This window comes from Abramis brama (genome assembly GCF_963993115.1).
Source record: "Abramis brama genome assembly, chromosome: 13".
In the NCBI taxonomy this organism is placed as follows: Eukaryota; Metazoa; Chordata; class Actinopteri; order Cypriniformes; family Leuciscidae; genus Abramis; species Abramis brama.
Genome location: NC_139975.1, coordinates 4,649,255 through 4,673,254, shown reverse-complemented (window position 1 = coordinate 4,673,254; position 24,000 = coordinate 4,649,255). Strand labels below are relative to the sequence as shown.

The window sequence follows — 24,000 nt, the reverse complement described above, 5'->3', positions numbered from 1 at the left end:
TCAAGATTCAGACTCAGATTGTGAAAGAATGGTTGGAAAGAGCATGAAGAATCATTTTCACACATGAATTTGAAAGTCTTTGGGATGTGCTGGAGGACACTTTACAGAGTCCTGGACTCTTGGATTGTCAATACAAGATCCTGACCAAAAATTGGTGCACCTCTTAATGGAAATAAATGTTGTGATGTTATTTCCATCAAGAGGTGCATTGTGTCTATACATTTTATAAATAATTCCTAAGAGAAGTTTGGAAACTGTCATAAATTCACATTTGGGATCATTATGTATTCATGTCTTCATGAATGAGTCCCCTGATTTCTATTTGTCTCATTATGCTGATTAGCTCCGCCCACACTGAAATGTTATTGGTCCAACATACTTGCATATTAATTACTAAATATATCACATCATTTAATAGTAGTTCCAGAGGCAGAATTCAAATCATGTACCTGAATGTGAAATGAATGTGAATGCTAACAGCTCGTTTTCTCCAAGCACGTATTATACACCCACTTGGTTGAAACACAGGGTAAATCTAATAGACTGAACTCTCTCAGCACGCTTCTGATATTACAGCTGATTATGAGCAATATCTCACGCAGATGACGGCTCTGGGTGTATATTGAGAACATTTACCTACTGAGAATTCCTACTGACATAAAAGATCTGAAGGTGCTCAAATAAATCTACAGCAGCACAAAATGAGAACGCTTTCTGTCTATAAGCCTTTCTGCTTGAAATAACTCAAATCAACCTAGGTCAAATAAATACATATTCATAAATGTACAGTTTTTATTTAGGCTAGAGGGGGAGGGGGAGAGAGAGAGAGAGAGAGAGAGAGAGAGAGAGAGAGAGAGAGAGAGAGAGAGAGAGAGAGAGAGAATCAATTCATAAATGTGTGTCTAAAGTGTATTGATCGTCAACAGGCTTTTGTGAATCAACAACACGGATTCATTTCCATGGAACTCAAAGGACACAAACACACACTTCTGTGAAACTAGTGTTTGTTTCTTCAGTATTCGCTGTTACTTACTTTACTAAGTGATCAAACGCACCCTATTCACCATCTGAAAGATTAAACGGGTGAAAAATATCCAACAGACGAACTATTGAGGAACCGGCGTCAGAGATTACCAGAAGATCACAGAGACTCTTTTGACTTGGACCAGTAAGCAACACCCTAGCAACCACACAACTACATGCATTAAAAAGACTCTTAGCAATGCACAGCAACACCATTGCAAATCACAGCACTCTAGCATCAACATTCTTAGTAACAAAAAGTAACACCCTGGCAATCACCCACAACACTCTTGGATCAACACTCTGAACACCATAGCAACCACTTAGTAACACATAGCAACACCCTGTCAATCACACTCACTACACTCTAGCATTGACATTCTGAACACCTTAGCAACCACTTAGTAACACATAGCAACACCCTGTCAATCACACTCACTACACTCTAGCATTGACATTCTGAACACCTTAGCAACCACTTAGTAACACATAGCAACACCCTGTCAATCACATTCACTACACTCTAGCATTGACATTCTGAACACCTTAGCAACCACTTAGTAACACATAGCAACACCCTGTCAATCACACTCACTACACTCTAGCATTGACATTCTGAACACCTTAGCAACCACTTAGCAACACATAGCAACACCCTGTCAATCACACTCACTACACTCTAGCATTGACATTCTGAACACCTTAGCAAACTCTTAGCAACACCTTGGCAACCAACCACCCATAACACTCTTATCAACACTCTGAATACATTACCAACCACTTAACAACAACCTAACAACCACCCAGAGCACCATTCTGAACACCTAAGCAACCACTTAGCAACACCCTGGCAACCACCCACAACAATCTAGCATCAACACTCTGAACACCACTACATTGCAACACTTTGAGCACACACAAAGACAACTCACATTTTCTGTGAAATAAATGTAAACATTTATTTTTATATGTCTATTTAGCTGCATAAAACTTTCTAAACATCTGATAACTCTTGTCTGTTCTGTTGTTGTTTTTTCCATCCTTTCTCTAATTAGTTATTTAACTACTTGTTCTGGCTTTCATGTTTGTTTGTTTTTTGCAGTGTTTCCTATCAGGCTGGAGAGCAGAAGTGCATGAATTAGCTCAGTGCTGACGGGTCTCTGCTTTATGTGTCTGTAATGCACTGTGGGAATCCAGATTTATTAAAATGTTTAATTTAGGTTTACATTGAATTTAGCAGGTTAAGGTTAGGTATAAATTATGATTATCAGAGTTTTCTAGCAAACGACTCTGGTCAGTCCTGTTTTACTGAAACTCTTGGAGTTTGTGTTTTAGCAAGAAAGTCCAGCCAGTCCTGTACTCGGGTCTCAGTGTTTGAATAGATATGCTGAGTGGATTAGGGTGGGCAATGCTCTCAGTCTAAAACCAGTTCCTAAACCTGTCTTTTTCGGTTCCTGCCCCTAAATGTATATAAACTGTAAGAGAACATTCACGTCAGGCTTGGTGACTGCAGCTGCCGACGGCTCGTGTTCTCAATAAAGAATCCTGCTGAAGGAACAACCAAGTCTCCTGGTCGTTCGATTCTAAGTTCACAACAACTTGGTGCCGTGAACCCGGATGGAGAAAAAGAAAACTCAAAGAACGTCAAACTCAAAGACCTGAATCCAGATTGAAACAGCAAGCTCAACAAAAGATCTGCTTTCCAGACTGCATCTTTTGGAATCCAGAGAGAAACTTCCAGCTAAACAAAGATTACCAGACTGAATTTTTCCAGCTTCCTCCAGATTGAAACTTCAAGCTCAAAGATCTCAAAGCCTGACTGAGTTCCAGAATCTTCCTTTACAACCAAGGGTTGGTGAGTTTTTGACTCCATTCAAAGAACTGCTACAGACCAGTATATGTGTTTTTCCTCTGCGCCGTTCAGAGAAGAGTTAACAGACAGCTGCAGGGTTTTGTTAACTAAGTTATCCTTTAAAAAAAAGTTTTTTTTTTAGAGATGAAAGATACCCTCTGCCCGTCAGGGAAGATTAACATTACAGGTTAATATTGTGTACCCTTTGCTTTAGGCAGAGAAGAATTAGCTTTACGTGCTAGTTATTTGCAGTTGATCCTCTGTTATTGTAGGCAGGGAAGATTTTAGCGTAAATTGCTAATATTTAGTTTGATCCTCTGTTTTTGTAGGCAGGGAAGATTTTAGCGTAAATTGCTAATATTTTGTTTTATCCTCTGTTTTTTGTAGGCAGGGAGGTTAAGTGTGAAGTGTTGGTCATTTGGAAAGTTAGCAATAGCTGATGTGTTAACAAGTGTACCCTAGAGAAGTTTTAGTTTTTTTGTTTATTGTGTGGTAACGAGAAAACTCACAGAAATGTTTAGAAAAAATGCCAGACTGATCCCCACAACGGAAAAGGGTGGCTTTGCGACTCCATCGTGGACAGAAAGCGAATTCAAAAATATGTTAAGAGAACAAATGGACCTAATAGTCACTGAAAAAGTTAGACAGGAACTAACTCAGAAATATGAAATTCACCCAGACAAAACTTGGTCAGTAGATGAGTGTAAAAAGGTGCTTGGAGCAAGCATCCGCAAAAACCATATGAAGGGCATTATTTGTGTTCATCGAGAATTTGTCTTAGCAAAAGCCACAGAACAGTCTAAGCGCAACGCAGAGCTAGAGAAACAGGTAAATGAGCTACGTGCTAGAATATCTTCGTTGACTAAGAAATTGAGCCGCAACAAAGCTATAGAAAAAACTGATGTAGAAGTTAGTCAGCCAGATACCATTTACCCTGACTTACAAGCTTTTTTTGAAACAGATGTAGCCATCCAATCAGTAACTGATAAGCCAGTAGATTCAGTGAAGGTGTGTGGGGCAAGGAGAAGGTCTCAGGGAATTGAGGGAACTGAAAGTGTTCCTCTCAACTCTTCTGTTGTACAAATACAAACTGTTGTCAAAGCGCTAGGACCTAAAGATGTAGAGAGACTATCCCAGAGCTTACCCTCAGCACGCACAAATTTTTCTGAATTTAGAAGAGCATTGATAAGTAAAATGCGTCTTTACGACATGTCGTTGCCAGAAGTAACACAGCTGATGTCACAAATTCTAACTGAATCTGAATTCAACAATTTTGAGTCTGCTGTTACGTCTGAACTACAACATGCCAGTAAAGGCGATTTGAGAGAAGGTGTTTTGAAAATCCTAAAGAATCTCTTAGGACCCAAAATAGACTGGTCGAAAGTTACTAGATGTGTACAAAAGAAAGGAGAGACTATAAGTGAATACACTGAAAGATTTTCTCAGGCAGCTGCCACGTACAGTGGAATAGTGGAGGATTCTGAAAGTGTACTAGATGATAGAGGAGCTCTAATCCGTATTTGGGCAGATGGTCTTATAGCTGAGTACAGATCAGCCTTGCCATTCCTACATGTTACGTGGGCTAACGGAACTCTCAGAAGTAACCTAGACAGGTTAGCTACATGGGAAAGAGATGCTGATGTTAAAAGCCAAGTGAGAATAGCAGCAGCTACGTTTAACACAACGAAACAAGAAAACAGGTGGTCTAAAAAAGAAGGCAAATGCCACTACTGTGGAAACTTAGGACATTGGGAGCGAGAGTGTAGGAAGAAGTTGCAAGATACAAAAAGAAATGCTATGCATAATTCTGCTCCTTCTCAGCCTGCCTACAATCCTGATGTAGTTCCGCCAATGTCCACTGAAACTTTAGGACAGCTCGCGCAGGCTCTTCTAAGAGCACAAAAAGAACAGGAAAAAAACTAATTGTTGGGGCTGTGAGTAGCTACCTTTCCCCTGTAATCCATCATAATGACAAAAGAATTTTTGTGAAAGGTAGCATAAAAGAAAAAGAGATTGACTTTTTGCTTGATACAGGTGCAGGAAATAGATCCATTACACAGGATCGAGCGGCTTCAGTCAAAGCCATACCTCCGCCTACTACCATTAAAACACTACGCTCATTTTTAGGAACAGCAGGTTACTGTAGACCGTGGATTGAAGAATATGCCTCGATTGCTCAGCCTCTCTATGACTTGTTGAAAGGCCATGGTAAAGATTCAGATATTGTTTGTATGGAAGAACTTCACCTCAAAGCATTCAATGATTTGAAGAGAGCACTATGTCAAGCACCAGCATTAGGAATTGCCCAATCTAATAGACCCTTTGTGCTTTATGTCCATGAACATTTGGGCTTTATGACTGCATGTCTAATGCAAGATCATGGGGGCAGTTTACGTCCAATTCATTACTATTCTGGTAAACTTGACATAGTAGCTCAAGGTATGGGACCATGCCTCAGAGCAGTACAGGCAGTTCATCTAGCGCTTCAGGCTTCATCAGTAATGGTGTTAGGTCAGACGGTAAATGTAAAATGCCCTCATGCAGTATCCGCACTAATGAATCAAGCAAAAGTCACTTCTGTCACTTCCTCTCGTTGGGGAAATTGGTTAACTACTCTCACAGCCCCGAACATTGTTTTACAGCGTGCACCAGTCACGAACCCCTCAGCATGTATGATGTCTGCAATGGCTGAAGTTGTGTTAGAGGATGAAGGCGAAATGACTCATGATTGTGTTACGCTTACATATGCAGCGACAAGTGAAATAGCAGAAACTCCCATAGAAAATTCAGAATTTGAGTTGTTTGTTGATGGTTCAGCTCAAGTAATTGAAGGGAACAGACGAGCAGGTTATGCAGTAACGTCCACCACTGAGGTGGTAGCTTCAGGTCGTCTTCCAGATCATTTTTCAGCTCAGGCTGCAGAACTGGTAGCTTTAACTAGAGCATGCACACTAGCTTCAGGATCAGTTGCAAATATCTACACAGATTCCAGATATGCTTTTGGGGTTATTCATGATTTTGGCGTCATTTGGCAAAGCAGACAGTTTCTAACTTCTGCTGGATCCCCCATTAAGCATGCTGAATTAGTGAAAGATCTTATGTTTGCCATGAAACTTCCAAAGAAATTAGCGGTGATCAAAGTGAAAGCACATCTCACAACTAACACTACAGAAGCTAAAGGTAATGCTCTTGCAGATGTAGCAGCTAAACAGGCTTGTTTCTATGTAACTGTACAAGTGTGTTCAGGTAGTACAGCACAGAAGACAATTCTGCCTCCTGAATCTATCATTGATTTGTACAAAGATGTTCCTCTATATGAAGCATGGACATGGTTAGACAAAGGAGCCACCGTTGATTCATCTGGCTGCTGGACCAAAGGGGGGAAGTATGTTGCTCCCGAATCACTGCTGCCATATTTGGCTCAACAAATACACAATTTGGGTCACAGTGGTCCAGCAACGATGAATCACAGGTTCTCAAATCAATGGTGGAATCCAAAATTCAGACAGGTAGCCACAGAAACAGCCAAAAGGTGTGTTACATGTCAGAAAAATAATGATGTACCAGCAGCCATTACACCAGCAGCACATACCCCAGCTCCACCAGGACCATTCCGTCATTTGCAAGTTGATTACATATCGTTGCCTCGTTGTAAGGGAAAAACTGACGTTTTGGTAGTAATAGACAAATTCTCAAGATGGATAGAAACTTATCCAACAGGGCGTGCTACAGCTGCACATACTGCTAAATGTCTTGTCACTGATTTCATTCCCAGATGGGGATTACCAGATTGCATTGACTCAGATCAGGGTACGCACTTCACAGGACAGGTAGTTAAAGAAGTGTCTAAAATGTTGAAGATTAAGTGGAATCTGCACTGCCCCTACAGGCCACAAGCATCAGGACAGGTTGAAAGGGCAAACAGAACAATCAAAACCAGGCTAAGCAAAATGCATCAGGAAGGAGTGTCATGGGTTGAAGCGCTGCCAGCAGTACTGTGTAGTATGAGAGCGTCACCTAACAGATCAGTAGGACTGAGCCCTCATGAGATTATTACAGGACGCCCAATGCAGATGCCAGGTGTGATTGATCTTAGAAATGCTGATGTTCACATTGCCTCAGATGCCCTGATCTCTTACTGTGAACACCTTACAAAGGCAGTACAGAGTGCCAGAGAGAGAGTTGAGTCATGTTGGCAGACTCCACCAGAGGGTGGACACACAATCATCCCAGGTCAGTGGGTCATGATAAAATCATTCAGACACAAGCCGTTAGAACCTAAGTGGCATGGACCACATCAAGTAATGTTGATTACAGCAGCTGCGGTGTTGTGCCAGGGAAAGAAAACATGGACTCATTTGTCACATTGCAAAGTGGTTCCTCCCCCTACAGGGATAGGATAGGACACATGGACCAGTGAGGTGCCCAGGGAAAGAACTGGAAGCAACAGGCTTTCGGGGGCCAACCCTGCGGTGAAGATTCCCTTATAGGCCCTTCCCAACCATAGTCCATCCTCACCTCACTGTTCCTTTTTAGGTGTCTCATAAATTAAGAAATAGGGAAAGAAGGAACCACAATTAGCAGATACAGATTGAACAGAGAATACAACCCTAATTTTTGTAGTCTTTACAATGAATACTGGTCTGTTGCAGTTGTTTGTTTGTTTTTTTGTTTTTGTTTTTCTCTTTCTTAAACTCTGTGCCGACACCACTTGATGGTTATCCTGAGAACCATATGCACTGACCTACACACCTGCATATACCCAACCTCCAGAAAACAACTAGACCAACTGCAGAGACTACAACCAACACAGAAAAAAAAAAAATACACAACGCAGAAACTCATCTACGGGAACTTCAGTCATCCCTCATCATGATCAAGATTGTCGTACTACTACTAACCATCATGGACATCGCACAAAGTGTGGACCCCAGAAACAACATCTTCTTAGAGCTGATGAATATGTCAAGAAATGCCTTGTTTGCTGGAAAGAACATTTGCATGCCACATGCACCTTCAGTAGGAGCCGGAATCCCATGGGTTGCACACCCTATCTCCAAATGTGACACGTGTACCTTATTCGATCACCATACCAGTGAAGTATTCAACAAAGATACATGTCACAACGTAACCATTCCTCCAGCTTCTCAGTGTTGCATTCCTGGACTACCATCCTGCAACCTAACTTCAGCTACTCCCATCATGACAGATCTACTCCTGCCAATGATGTTCCACTGGTGCATGGAAAATTATGCTCCAGCATCGACTCCACTGGGTGAAATTCCTCGTGAACGTTGCAGTTTTGTGATTGAAAGAGGAACAGATGAATCCCATGTGTATGTTACTACTACAGAGAAGAAACAGGAAAATGACTTAATCGAGTGTCTCTCCAGGAACCCATCCCTACCGAAACTTTTTGCAATAAATCAGTGGTGTATGATTCCTCCACCAACTGGCACTTTTTGGTTATGTGGAACTTCTGTCTACAGCATCCTACCCAGCCAATTCAACGGCAGGTGCACCCTGGTTTATGTTCTGCCAGCTATCAGAGAAAACACACACTACACTCCAAGCTCTCCACAGTTACATGATTCAGCCCCTTCTACCAACAAAGATGGCTGCATTCCAGGACTCACTTGTGTTCAAACGTGGTGGTCAAGAACTCTTGGAGCCTTAATCCCATCGTATGGTGTCATGCAGGCTCTCGATCAAGTCAGAAGCCTGTCGGATTCTGTACAGAAATTGGCCAATGATACGGCTTTGGCCCTGGGCAACATCACGAACACTCTCGCTTCGCACAAGATAATGATCTTACAGAACAGAGTAGCCTTGGATTACATTCTTGCAACGCAAGGAGGAGCCTGCACCATTATCGGCCCTGAGTGCTGCACCGGGTTAATGGATCCAACAGAGAATTTGAACAAAATCCAACAAGACATTCTTGATCTTTCAACAAAATTACACCAGATGACTGAAGACAATTCTTCATGGTTCGGAAACTTGATAGGTAAACCCTGGCTGTGGATTAAAGAAATAGCAATGCTGCTGTTATTTCTCCTACTGGCGTTCTACGTATGCTTCCACAGTATCAAGTGTTTCATTCAACAAATGACTCACGCCTCGCACGAGAAAATGACTGGTCCAACCATAAAAGAATATTACCCGTAAGAACTTCACGGACCCTAATTGCATGTTTGTTTCTGTGTCAACATGCAATTACAGATGAACAACACAGATCATGCTTTGTGCCTGTAACTTACACAAGTTACAAGATTGAACTTGCTTTGTGCCTGTAACTTACACAAGTTACAAGATTGAACTTGCTATGTGCCTGTAACTTACACAAGTTACAAGATTGAACTTGCTATGTGCCTGTAACTTACACAAGTTACAAGAATTAACTTTTAAGTGTATAAATTTGTATTTTGTGAGAGTTTTTTTAAGACTCTCAAAGGGGCAAATGTGGGAATCCAGATTTATTAAAATGTTTAATTTAGGTTTACATTGAATTTAGCAGGTTAAGGTTAGGTATAAATTATGATTATCAGAGTTTTCTAGCAAACGACTCTGGTCAGTCCTGTTTTACTGAAACTCTTGGAGTTTGTGTTTTAGCAAGAAAGTCCAGCCAGTCCTGTACTCGGGTCTCAGTGTTTGAATAGATATGCTGAGTGGATTAGGGTGGGCAATGCTCTCAGTCTAAAACCAGTTCCTAAACCTGTCTTTTTCGGTTCCTGCCCCTAAATGTATATAAACTGTAAGAGAACATTCACGTCAGGCTTGGTGACTGCAGCTGCCGACGGCTCGTGTTCTCAATAAAGAATCCTGCTGAAGGAACAACCAAGTCTCCTGGTCGTTCGATTCTAAGTTCACAACACACTGAATGATTAACGTTTGTGTGTCTAACTGTTTCACACATGACGTGTTAAATAATAGCATTCAGCACGCTAGTATTCAGTTCATTAGCCTGTGTTTTATCCACACAGAAAACAATTAAAGGTTCTATGTGTAGTTCACACACACACTCACACACATACACACACTCTCTCTCCCTCTCTCCCCCACACAAACACACACACACACACACACATTCATCATTGGTTTGTAATTACCTGTCTAATTTCTGGAGGGAACTCAGAGAACCTATTACTGCATAAAGAGCTTTGAGACGTTTGCAACAGAGCTGAGAAGAAGCTTTCAAGAGCCTCTTCATCCTCAGATCAAACTCCACTTTCACATCAGTTAATGTGATGATGAAGTAAATACTCAAACCTGTCATGACCCACATCAGCAGACACACATCATAACCCACATCGGCAGACACACATCAATGCTTTTATCACTGAACGGCCTCTGAACACTCAACATCATTCTGTGGATATTATTTGCATTATGACTGACACGCTGTTTTTTTACATATATATATATAGCAGTTTTGTGATTGACTATTTGAGCTCTGTGATGTAATCATTGATGTAATCAAGGCCTACAGCCTTGAGGAACCTCAGGAGTTTAGATGTCAATCAATAACAATTTAATCTGAAACAAAACACACTTCTGATTGACAGCTCAACTGAATCATTCAGCATTGTTGTTAGTGACCATAGTTTGTGTGTGTGTGTGTGTGTGTGTGTGTGTGTGTTTACCTGTTTAAGGTCGGTCTGTAAAGTCCACTGATTCCTCTGACCATCCTCAATATTAAGAAATGTGTGAAACTGTCAAGACAATTTAACAGGATTTAAAAACTATTATATTTGATATATGAAATATGATTAATATGTCAGAGAGTTTGTGTCTTTCTGATTAATCTGTCATGGACGCAGCCAGGTCAAAGGACAAGCAAAAACAAAATATCAACTCCACGTACTGCAAAAAAGGGTATATGCAGTGTTTTGCCAACTGATTTACATATTTGCATGTGATTTGCATCTAATTAACAAATGTGCTCCAGGTGTTTGCTGTTTGCTGTGACAGAGAATTAAATGTTCTCCTCTATGACTGTAAAACTGTAGCAGCATCCCAATTCACATACTATCTGTAGTTTGTGAGATTGTGAGATTATTTTAAATTGTAACATTACTAACTGTATTTGTGGTCAAATAAATTCAGCCTTATTGAGACATTAAAAAAAAAAAAAATTTTAAACAAAATACCGGCCCTAAACTCTTGAACAGTATGTGGAGTATGAGTGTTAAGAAATTAAGTAATGAATTATCAAATTAATAAAAAATAATAATGTAAATAAACTACTTTCAATTGGACAAATAAACAGGAATATTTAAAGCTCAAAATTCATTTTCATGGGCACATTTGGATTAGGAAATAAATAAATGGCAAAAAATAAAATAAAATAAAAAAATAATTAAAATAGACATACACAGGTGCACATTTCAAGCACGTAGGCTCTTCATCAGTGTGAGTTTATCATTAAATTTTTCACATTTTGAGCCGTGGTGTGCCGACTTTTTTCCCCTTATTATATTTAACTTAAGCAATAAATTAAATCACTTTAAATATTGTCAATTTGAAAAGTGACTGATTTACTTGCATATTTACTCAAAAGTATGATGTACCCTTTATTTTGCTGTGAATTGGGATGCAGCCACAAGCACACTTTTAATGGCAGTATGCTAATAGTTGTGACATTTGACTTTCACTATTATTTTAAACTCCAAATCTGAGCTCCATTTTGAAAAGAAGAAAAGGTGAAGGTCTCATAATCCTCATTTCTGGCATATTTTGGGCATGTCAGGAATCGCAGTGTGGATGGAGAAATGTCTGTCCAGAAAATAATTACATTCTTGAACACCTTTGACACTCATCTTCTATTCTCCTCCTTGCTTTCTATTACCCTACAGCCCTTCACACACACACACACACACACACACAAACACACACACACACAAAAGCTCCTGTCATTCTGCTCCCATCCTCTTTGTCCCTGGTGACTGTGTTAAATTGGTCTTGTACATTTCATATTTTGACTGTAATAACGCTGCATGTCTCATTTTCTCTTTGTCTCTTTGTTTCTTCATCATTCTCTTTCTCTCTGCATCTCATGGTTATTGTTCCTGCTAATGGTTTGATTCTAGTTACATGACGATGCCATTAAAAAACAAGATTCCTTGAGGAGCGATGATCTCTAATTAGACAAACCCTCTCTCTTGTCAAATCGGCAGCATCAGATTATAAAATAAACTAAGCCTATATTTTTACATTCTCAGAAAACTCACTCACCACCACACTGCTAGTTGTAATATGTTGTGGCCGGTTGCCAGGGAGTTGCTAAGGAGTTATGGTGGTTGCTAGGATGTTTCTACGCTGTTGTTAGAATGTTCTTAGTAAATTATGCGTTTATGAGGTGTTCTAGGTGTTTTAGCCTGTTGGTATGCAGTTTCTAGGTAATAAATTGTGTTTCTGGAAAGAATCAGATGTCATTAAAGTCGTGTGAAGTTCTAATTAAGTTTTACAAGAATGAGAAATGGCTAAAGAGAAATATGTAGAGTAGAGGGTGAGTGTAATTATTATCTCAGCTATCTGCTGTCTTCCAGTGGGACGGAACTCGATGGAAGAAGCACAGGAGTGTGAAATGAATGAATGAATCTTCACCTGTACGCGCGTTAACAAAGAGAAATGACGGAACCACATGCGGACGTGAGGACATTATCGGAGCTGGCGCGCGAGATCACGCTACTATTCAGTTTCATAGTTCCAAAGCACCAACGCCAAATCCAATTATAAATATAGAAGAAGAAGAAAATAAGCAATAATTAATCTCAATACTTTTGTGGAGACACAGTCAGCAGCTGTAGAGCCGATTGCACTGGATTCTTCTCTACTACCGTTCACATCGCTGGTGTTTGTCCTGTTTGCGCGTGACGAGTGTTTGGAAGGGGTGTGTCTTGAAGAGTCTGACAGACAGTTGCCAAGGAAACCAATTAAACTGTTTACCTCTCCTAATATGACATAGCTGAGGGAATTCCTGTGTGTGTGTGAGAGAGAGAGAGAGAGAGAGAGAGAGAGAGAGAGAGAGAGAGAGAGAGAGAGAGAGAGAGAGAGAGAGAGAGTGTGTGTTATGGTGCATCTTTTCTGCGCATAGAATGCTTGGGTTATTGCTGTATATTTTGCCAAACTCTACATTAAATGTTCATTAGACTGCATGGACAATGCTGTATCCCACAATGCACTTGACCTTGGATTTCCAGTGTGTTGAATGTAATGGATGTGACATGAGACGACAATGTAAGATGTCACAATACAGTTGCAGCAATGATGAGGATCTATTTACAGCAGGATTAAAGTTTATTAAACAAAAACTCAGAACACTAGGAAACAGAACAATCGGTGTAAACGCAACAAGAACTGAAAAATCAACTGAAAGAAACACAGGGCTTAAATATACAGGTGAATGAAACTAAATTAACAACAGGTGTAACACATTACCAAATCAATGAGAAACCATAGCAATGAACTGAAAACTAGGGGCACGTTCAAGTTCAAAACGGTGTGCAACGTTTTGCTACGGTTTCCGGGTTGAACGTCATGTTTCCTGGAAACGGCGTGCACCGGTGTGCAACGGGGTTTGAGATACGTTTTCTCTTGTTTGGTGGGTGTGTCAGAACTGCAGTCCAATCAGCAGCAACATGTATATAAAGCACGCGGTATTAAGTGAACTCGCACAATGGGTTCAAGGAAAGTAATTTACAAATGTGTTGGATGCAGCTCGGTATACGCAACAACTGAGGATATTAGAAGACATGTTTGTCGTAAGTTTTATTGTAAAAATATAGGATATCAACATAATGATGTAGTTGTTTATATTTTTAGCTTCATTGCAAGTGTATGACATTTGGTATAGAAATAAACAATGGTAATTAAGTGCTTTTCCTAAAAATGAGAAAGAAAATACAGGGTATTAAAACAGTATGAACTACAAATAAAGTCAGTATGTGAGGCTAAATAGATGTGTTTTAGTCTGAATTAGGTAAGATGTGTGCTTCAGTTTCAGTTTCAGCAATCCCTTCACTCGATTGGGATGTTCTCTTTTGTTCTGGGCGGCAAGTGCAGTAACTGTAACATCGGGCATATTTTGTAGTATTAAACACATATTTATACCGACTTCATCAGGCTCCGAAAATTCTTCACAAAGAACACAAAGAATGGCCTTCTCAGCTGCCATAGTTGCAACTCTTGCGTCATCAGAACAGTAGTTCAACGCATCACCGTTTCTGTTTAAAAAACGTTGTGCAACGTTTTGTCGGGGCTGAACGCAGCCTAGGTCTGCATGTGTCCAAAATCACCCCCTATATCCTTAAATAGGGCACTATTTTGAGGAGAGCCATTTGGTGTCTGAAACCATATCGAGTGTACTCATTCAATCCCATAATGCACCACAATAAGTGCACAACCGATACACTCAACCATACTGTATATACATTTACGTATAGGCACTAGAGAATACCCATAATGCACTGTGTGCACGCAGAATGAATTCCCGCGGCTGACCAGAGGATGCAGCTGAATCATCCATCCATCCTTTTTTAATTTTTCTGTGGCTACAGCGTAATATCATACAGGTTTAAATTCCTTTTTTCTTGATTATTAAATTGTTTAATTAAGGTTTATACATAGTTTCCATGACAGGGTTCAAGATAAATCTTTTCATCACTACTGAAGCTGCCAGTTTGCTAAGTTTCAAATGATTATTGAACGGCGCACTTGGTGTCCGAATTCACTCACTCGTTTTCATTCACTCCTTCAAGTGCACTATATTAGTGGAGTAATGTAGGGGATAGTGAATGAGGGTATAGGGGGCGATTTCAAACACAGCCTAGACCAGAGAAATGAAACATGCAGACAATCCCTACTTACAGTATAGAATATGCAAATGTTTGAAATGTAATTTTTTTTGCTCTGGTTGTATACTTCACATTTGGGCAAATTAGAAAACCTGCATACTGTGCACTGTATACATACATAAACATTTATGCAGAGTATGCAAGTATGCAATTGTGAGCATAACCAGACAAACACACACAGAATGAAATAACCAGACAAACACACTCAGAATGAAATAACCAGACAAACACACTCAGAATGAAGACATTTAAGGTCTACTCTACATCATAGGCTACATATAAAGCTCTTTTGCCCAGTGCCAAAGCATTAGGACACTAAATGACTTGCCTGGTCATTATGACATCACTGATCTCTGATCCCGCCCCCAGAGACCCCGTCCTCCACAGCAGTGGCACTGTTGCCATGGGAGACCGAGCCGGCCGCTGTCGTCCAATCAGGAGGCAGGAACAGGATTTGAGAGAAGGACACATGGATGTTCCCTGCTCAAGTCAACTTTAAGAAGTTGGTCAAGCAGGAACTGAACATGAGCATTTTAGTAAACATTCTGACTAAAAGAAACTAAAGTTAAACTGTGGACGAACACACAGCCGGCTGAGATTAGGTCTCTGTCAGGCTGCTCCTCATAAACACACAGTGTGTGTGTGTGTGTGTGTGTGTGTGTGTGTGTGTGTGTGTGTGTGTGTGTGTGTGTGTGTGTGTGTGTGTGTGTGTGTGTGTACAGAATCTAACTGCAGAGAAACACCAGACAGTCCAACATTAGCAAACAATGATCAGACTGACAAGCAGAGATCTGACAGACTGAGACAAACATCTGTGTGTGTGATTCAGGGTTTGACTAAACTGTGAGGAACGAATGAACCCAGAATGATAGTAAAATGCATGTATTTTTATTTCATATAATGCATATATAAAATAAAATAAAATGTCAAGAAATACATTTTAATTAATGAAAAAAAGCAGGTTCAGGGTTAAAGGGTTTAAGAAATATTATCTCAAATATAAAACAAAAGCAGAAGAAATAGATAAACAAATATGCATCTGAAAGTAAATGCATTCATATGCAAATGCATTGATGTAAAAAAGGTGTGTGTCTAATTAGAGCCAGTAAGATAATACTGATTAGAGCTCATTAGATTACTATCATTACTACACAGACCACATTGAACAGAACAGGACACACACAAATTCTTGCACATCTATCTTTGTGAGGACATTCATTGACACAATGCAATCTCTATACCCATCACAACTAACTGCCTTACCTAACCCCTGACCCTAAACCGACCCTTAACCGAATTATAACCTGATCACTAAAACCAAGTCTTGACTCTCAAACAGGCCTTTAAAGGGCCAAAATATCCTCACTTTACTCTCTTTTAAGTACACACACACACACACACACACACACACACACACACACACACACACACACACACATAGGCATGCACACACACACAGAGAAATACACACATATAGACACACACACACACACACACAGACACAGACACACACACACACATTAGTGAAATCTAATCTAAATGAGGACATACTGTAAACCAGTAATTTACATTTTGTCATCTAGCACACACACACACACACACAGAGAGAGAGAGAGAGAGAGAGAGAGAAATACACACATATAGACACACACACACACACACACACACATATAATCTAAATGAAACTAACCAGTCAATGACATTTTGTCATCTAGCACACACACACACACACACAGAGAGAGAGAGAGAAATACACACATACAGACAGAGAAATACACACACACACACACACATTAGTTAAATCTAATTTAAATGAGGACATACTGTAAACTAAACAGTGAATGATTTTTTGTCATCTAGCAGACACTTTTTTGAGTGTACGTCACTAATAAACATAAGTCTCTCTGTGTGCTTGAAAATCAAGTGTAGCGTCAGTTTTGGCAGGTCACTTTAGTCAAGCTCGCATCAGCTGATCCACGTCTACCTATAGGAATACGATGATGCCTATCACTGTATTCATATACAATATAAGCTCCTTCAGCATTATCAACAGCTATCGCGTTCCTCAGGAGCGAATTACCCTCCTCCCTCCCCAGCTCCTCCTCTCCTCACTCAGGATTTGGCCTTCTGAGTGCCCTGGAATCAGAATAAATTCTCGCATTATGTTGTACTTTAAAATCTTGAATTAATGATATCTGCAATACATTCATGTTGGTTCTGTTCTGTTTACCCTAAGGGGGGTTATTGCTGATCGGATTGCTGATTGCCCAGGGGTGCGTTTCCCGTACAATGACGTAACTCGCTGCTTCACTAACATAGTAGGCTACTATGCATCATTGAAGAAATCTACTATCTAGTCACGACTGTTTCCCGAAACTGTATTGTGGCGAATTGGTCGTTCAACAATGTTGATTAATGATGTCATGCAGGTGGTGGAGTAATAACTTTCTTAAATGAATCTGTTTGAGATCGAATTAATGCAAGATGTTTTGCTAAGTTACGAACATGGCATATGAGGACTATTTCTCATTTTTCTCAGTTATTTTGCTTTATTTTCAGATTCAATCATAGACTTGTTCTTAGCATGCACATGCGCACTCTTCAAAAACAGTGCTTTAAATCTCTTGACAAACTAAAAGACGAAAATGACATGTATTATAAATAAAAGATACAGATTTTAATGAATGTCAGCTTGCTTATTTTACTCAAGATAAGGATTTAATAAATCCACATGTCATGCAAACAAGAAACTCTGCTTCTAACCACAGGTCGAGATGTGTCGTTCCAACTAGGCCTACACATCTTTGCGATGCTGTTTGCGAATGTTCGTTATAACGATGGTTTCGGGAAACACTGACTCGTTGAACTTGATAACGACGGAACTTGAGACCATATTTGGCTAACGATGCTTTTGCCAAACGCATCCCCAGAACAGAACCATACCGGCAATCCTAACTGTATGCTAATTGTCAATCGTAAATTTGATGATAGTGCCCTGACAGAAATATGGTTAGTTTTATTAAGTAGAGCTTGACTGCTTTCAAAATATCTAAATGATTATGACATGAATGGAAATGTCAATGTCAATGAGGACTGCCAATATTCTTAAAGAAAATCAACTTCATGAAGAAGAAAAAACTACACACAGATATTGAAACACAGCCGGTTACTTGAAGAAAATAAAGTTGGGTAATATCTGAAATAGTTCATCACTGCCTTCTGCAGGATATTACGTGTTATTACATTTACATTTACATTTAGCTGACGCTTTTATCCAAAGCGACTTACAATTGCTATATATGTCAGAGGTCGCACGCCTCTGGAGCAACTAGGGGTTAAGTGTCTTGCTCAGGAACACATTGGTGTCTCACAGTGGATTCGAACCTGGGTCTCTCACACCAAAGGCATGTGTCTTATCCATTGCGCCACACCACCCCCCATTATTGTTACTGATGTTGTCTCTGTCTGTCTTCAAGAGGAACTGTCGTAAACCACAGACAACCCTAATGCTTTCACAAGTCTTGTGGCTGGAAACACAAACCATGTTCCTCTTTGCTCCACAAAAAAAACGTTCTGGTAATGGGTCTGGTAATGGCAATGGAACTGAAACCAGATCAGCTCTCCATCAGTCAGTGACAGTGATATTACAGTTTTTCTCGATTGCTTAAACACATTTCTTGAAACTATGCCTCATATTCTCAAAACTGTAAACACAAATCCATAACATCTCACCCAGTTCCTCAAACATCCTATTTTCAGTTCAAAATGAAGCTCTACACTCAAAACCATTCACTCTTGCTGAAAAACCAAACTTTGCCCTCAGACAGGACACACAAGCCCTCAAAATCACACACACTACAACATAGTCTAACACACTGGTGCAATAAATTCAAAACAACATTTCCAAAACTGGTAAGTTATGTTGCTTGTGTGCAATTGTATTGGAATGGTAAAGAGTGTTGGGACGTGACAGGAGGGCCTCCACTCAAGGATACAATATGATGAACACGTCTAAGGATGTTCCACATATGGTTGAAATACCATCATTTGCCTAGAAAGATAACATTCTGGGAGTCAAGACTATAAAGGAGAAAGGATGCCCTCCCTTCACTGTCACACTATCACACTACAATCTGTGTGACTGTACGGCTCCTGGCCTTTTCTTGCAAGAAAATAAACCTCATCAAAGACTATTTGAAATGTTTGTCTCTTATTCAGTGATAGAATTTTGTTTGCCACCACACCTCCATGAAGGTTCTCGAGGCGACAGTGAAGCGACTCAAATTTGGCCTTGCTCGTAGCCCAGCCTCCCTCATAGTCATACCATTGATAAAGACGTGGGCAACTAGTGGCTTGAAGGTCTTCTTGCCCTTGCCCTTCGTCCTCCTCCTCCTCCTTATCCCTCTTCAATCTCTTCCTTCATGTCTTTCTGGATCTATTATTCCAAAACTCTATAAACTGATTTGGGCCCTTCTATCTATCTACTGAAGGATCTGATTGGTGTGTGATCATTTTTGACTCTTAGTGTTTCCACCTGGATAATTGTGTGCTAACTGAGCTGAAGCTGTGCTGACTTGAGTGAACAATATTGAATGCTAGTGCTTTATACATGACAACATGGTGTAGGCAATGAGAAATGAAGGGATTTGTGTGTAGAGTTTTGCAGTGACAGTTCAACAAATCTGACTCATGTGTCAAAACAGGGAATAGTATTTATAGTTTAGGGAAATGGGTGTGCTTTTTGATAAATGGCATTATGGTTTTGAAATTTTAGTTCAAAAGCCTGGTTATAGTGTTTAAGCAATCGAGTAAAACTGTAACAGAGAGAACTGCACAGAGTTCAAACAGAGTTTCATAGAGTTTCTTAATAATTGTTGGTCAATAAATGTGAGATCTTATCTTTTACAGGTCAGTGAACAGATGCTCAGATATGCAAACAATGACTCACAATTTAAATAAATAAATACAATTATCTGGTATTATCATATGACTTGATCATGTATTTATCGAAGAAATCTGAACAAATTTACCCTTTAAACATTTAAACTAAACAGACCATCCAATAATTATTCAATAAATGAAGAACAACGGCCTACCTTTTATACGGTCACAAACCAGTTCAACAACAATTCTTTGATGAATATGAAATCATTTGATTCACCAAAAATAACAGTGAGAACTGCATTATTTAATCCACATTCATTTAACACTGTAAAAAAAAAATATGATCAATACGTTATGACAACATATGTATTTGCATTGCTTTAACTCATCAAAACTAGTTAAGCAATTTTCAACTTTTGTATACAAGCCATCTCTCCCACACTTCTACCATCACTCACACACATCATCAACTCATCCCTCCATACTGGCACTTTCCCCACAGCATTCAAGCAGGCTTGGGTTACTCCACTGCTTAAAAAAACAACACTAAACACATCATTTGTAGAGAATTACAGACCTATCTCTCTCCTACCATTCATTGCGAAGACACTTGAAAGAGCTGTTTTCAACCAAGTAACATCCTTCTTGTCTCTAAACAACCAGCTGGATGTCAACCAATCTGGCTTCAAGAAAGGGCATTCAACTGAGACTGCACTACTGTCGGTCACAGAAGCCCTACGGATCGCAAAAGCTGCTTCCAAATCTTCAGTCCTCATTCTCCTGGATCTGTCTGCTGCCTTCGACACTGTGAATCATCAGATCCTTATGTCCAGCCTCTCAGCACTGGGCATCACAGGAACTCCTCTCCACTGGTTTGAGTCCTATCTCACAGGTAGGTCCTTCAAGGTCGCATGGAGAGGCGAGGTATCCAGAGCACATCAACTGACCACAGGGGTTCCCCAGGGTTCAGTTCTTGGTCCCCTCCTCTTCTCCATCTACACCACATCACTGGGACACATCATACAAGCACACGGTTTCTCCTACCACTGCTATGCTGATGACACACAGCTCTTCCTCTCGTTTCAACCAGATGATCCCACAGTAGCTGCACGGGTCTCAAGCTGTCTGGCGGACATCTCCACATGGATGAAGGAACATCACCTGCAGCTCAACCTGGCAAAGACTGAGCTTCTCGTCCTCCCTGCCAATCCGTCTCTACAGCACAACTTCACTATCCAGCTAGAGTCATCATCAATCACCCCATCAAGGTCGGTCAGAAACCTTGGAGTAACGTTTGATGACCAGCTGACCTTCACAGATCACATTTCAAAGACAGCTCGATCATGCAGGTTTGCACTGCACAACATCAGGAAGATCAGGTCTTTCCTAACTGAGCATGCAACACAACTTCTTGTCCAGGCCCTGGTCATCTCTAGGCTTGACTACTGTAATGCTCTTCTGGCCGGACTTCCAGCATGTGCAACCAAACCCCTACAGTTGATCCAGAATGCTGCAGCTCGCCTTGTCTTCAACGAGCCCAAGAGGGCCCACGTCACTCCTCTGTTCATCTCTCTGCACTGGCTACCTCTCGCTGCTCGCATCAAGTTCAAGGCATTGACGCTTGCTTACAGATCTATCACAGGCTCAGCTCCCTCCTACTTTCACTCACTCCTACGAGTCTACATCCCCTACCAGACGCCTATGATCGGTCAACGAGCGACGCCTCGTGGTTCCATCACAGAAAGCCACAAAATCACTGGTGGAACGCACTCCCCTCCCTCATCCGGAATGCAGAATCCCTGACAACATTCAAAAGACAGCTGAAAACCAATCTATTCCGTGAGCACATAACCTCATAAAAAAAAAAAAAAAATTCCTTTCCCTTTGAAACATCACTTATCAGGCTTATGCTACTCTGAATAATGCCTGAACTTCGTATTTTGAGCACTCCTTGCGTTGTTGTTGTTTTTGCCTCTTCATGATGACTCGCTTAATTTAGTCCTAATTTGTAAGTCGCTTTGGATAAAAGCGTCTGCTAAATGACTAAATGTAAATGTAAATGTATAAGTTACAAGATTCAACTCATTGATTTAAGCCAGTTTAATGTAATTTAAGTTGAAATGACTTAAACATCCTTAAACAAGTTGATTTAAACAGGTTGATTTAAAAATGTAGTGAAGTAAATAAACAAATAAATCTTATATTTAACATTGTTCAGTTTTTCAGATAAAAATAATCTTAGTGTTTTTGTTTTTTGTCTTGTCATGCAGGCGGAAAACTGAGAAGTGTCAAGTTAGCACTTGCTGAACACTTTCTGTAAATGTTTTGAGGAAGTGATTTTTAGACGCCAACTTTATTGGAAATTTTCGTCCTTCATTTGCTGCATGTTTGATTCTGCGATCACAAGTCTATTCAGGTATGTCATTTGTAACTGTTTACAATAAGATTTCATTTGTTTACATTAGTTTACATCAGTTAACATGAACTAAGAATGAAGAATACAACATTTATTAATCTCAATGTTAATCTCATCATCAAAAGTAACAGTATCTCTTAACATTAGTTAATTAACTTGTGAACTAAAATGTCACTGACATTTTTATGAACTACAATGAACAGTTTGATAAATGCTGTAAAGTATATTTCTCATTGTTACTTTATGTTAGTTAATGCATGAACTAATGATAACAAATGAGACGTTATTGTAATGTTACCAGTGTATTTTTTATTTTCCACTCGTCAAATCTGCCCATTCATGAAAAGCAATATTCTCACTTGGGGAGAGCGTGGGTCATTGTCATTAGGGTCTATATTTTAGAAACGGTCAAGTCCAAATAAGAAAATGCTTGCTTGTCCAATAGTTAAGGATAATAATAAGGATAGCTTTTGTGAATACAATGTAAAATTCCACAATCATATTGGGTGATATATTCTGGATAATAAAAAGTTGTTCTCAGTATAAATGTTAAACTGGGTCAAGATGTCACATGCTTTTATATGTTTTAATTTTATACCATTTATTGATTCCAATTTGTTTGCGTGTTACATTTGACATTTTGTTTTATAATCATTCAACTATTAAAATTTAGTTAAATAGCCATTAATTTCCACTGTGAATGTGACAACATGCCCTGCCATGCTCTTTGCTCTAAAGGTTAGACTTTGGTCACTCAGGTTCAGCCTGTCTCATGCTTGGCCACCTTTGATTCTCACAGGTTTTCTTTTCTTCCTAAAGCAATGAAGTGGTGTGTTCCAGAAATCAGCAGGGTGAGATGATGTTTCTTTCTGTACGATCTGTTGATTGAAGCACTTACAGAAACAGTAGTTGTGAAGTTCACGGTCATGTGATGTCCTCCCTGTTCAGTTCCACAAAAAAAATCATATGCCATTGATTTTGAAAAGGCTGAAACCCTTTCATTTTTTTTCAGATTTTCTGTTATTTGGTAAGATAACATCTGAATTCTAGAGATTGCAATGTACATGTTATTAATAAGTCAAACACTATGTCTTCAATAAGATAAGGAGCTGTTGATCTTTTATTTGTGAGGATGGAAATGGCAAATTATCTTTATACCTTATTCTGATTAATCTGGATATATGTTAACATTATCTTCATTATCTTCAGAATCCTCCGGGTAAAGCATCTAAAAGAAAGCGAAGTTCATCCACCCCTGAAGAGAGAAAGACTACGTAAGATTTTATTATTAAATTACAGTTTTTGAATCGTTACATTTAATTTCACCCTACCTTTTTTTAAATCACACATTTAACATTAATTGATTGTCCAGCTCATCTAGATTGTTTTAAAGTAAAAATGTAAGTTTTAAATTAAAGTGTAAATTATATATGATTTATGTTAATGCACAAAGATGCTTATGTCTTGAGATTATTTCTTTATTTCTCTATAGACAATCAGTTGACTTGCCATATAACTTTGGTTATGAAGAAATCGTCACGATCAATATTGATGATATTCTGACCACTGTCACCCCTGCAGGTAGGCTAATCCTTTTTTTCTTAGTTTTTTTTCCCCAAACTACATTAATCTTAATAACTACTATTATATATAAGTGATATAATTGTTAATGAGGGCTGGAACTGAAGAAGACCTTATATTCAAATGTGCATAATTATTAAGCAGGTTTTCTTTCATTGACACAATGCAATCTCTATACCCATCACAACTGACTGCTTTACCTCAACCCTCAAACAGGCCTTTAAATGGCCAAAATGTCCTCACTTTACTCTCTTTTTAGTACACACAAACAGACACACACACACACACACACACACACACAGACAAACACACACAAGTTAAACACATTAGTTAAATCTAATCTAAATGAGACATACTGTAAAATAACCAGTCATTGACATTTTGTCATC

At 39.5% G+C, this 24,000-nt stretch overlaps 1 protein-coding gene across 10 annotated transcripts in view; it reads left to right on the top strand.

The window, feature by feature from the left end:
- LOC311095144 (uncharacterized protein) overlaps positions 1-24,000 on the top strand; it is a 49,912-nt gene that overhangs the window by 17,706 nt on the left and 8,206 nt on the right. For 5 of the 10 annotated variants that reach the window (XM_084133517.1, XR_014608783.1, XR_014608784.1 and 2 more), the window contains 5 exons: positions 21,885-22,030; positions 22,830-22,881; positions 23,043-23,057; positions 23,240-23,304; positions 23,523-23,611. In XM_084133517.1, the coding sequence (XP_083989643.1) occupies positions 21,999-22,030; positions 22,830-22,881; positions 23,043-23,057; positions 23,240-23,304; positions 23,523-23,611 (253 nt within the window). In that variant the 5' untranslated portion in view covers positions 21,885-21,998. Of the gene's footprint in view, positions 1-21,884; positions 22,031-22,829; positions 22,882-23,042; positions 23,058-23,239; positions 23,305-23,522; positions 23,612-24,000 lie in introns of those variants that run through there. The other 5 variants (XR_014608782.1, XM_084133513.1, XM_084133514.1 and 2 more) reach the window with 3 other exon arrangements.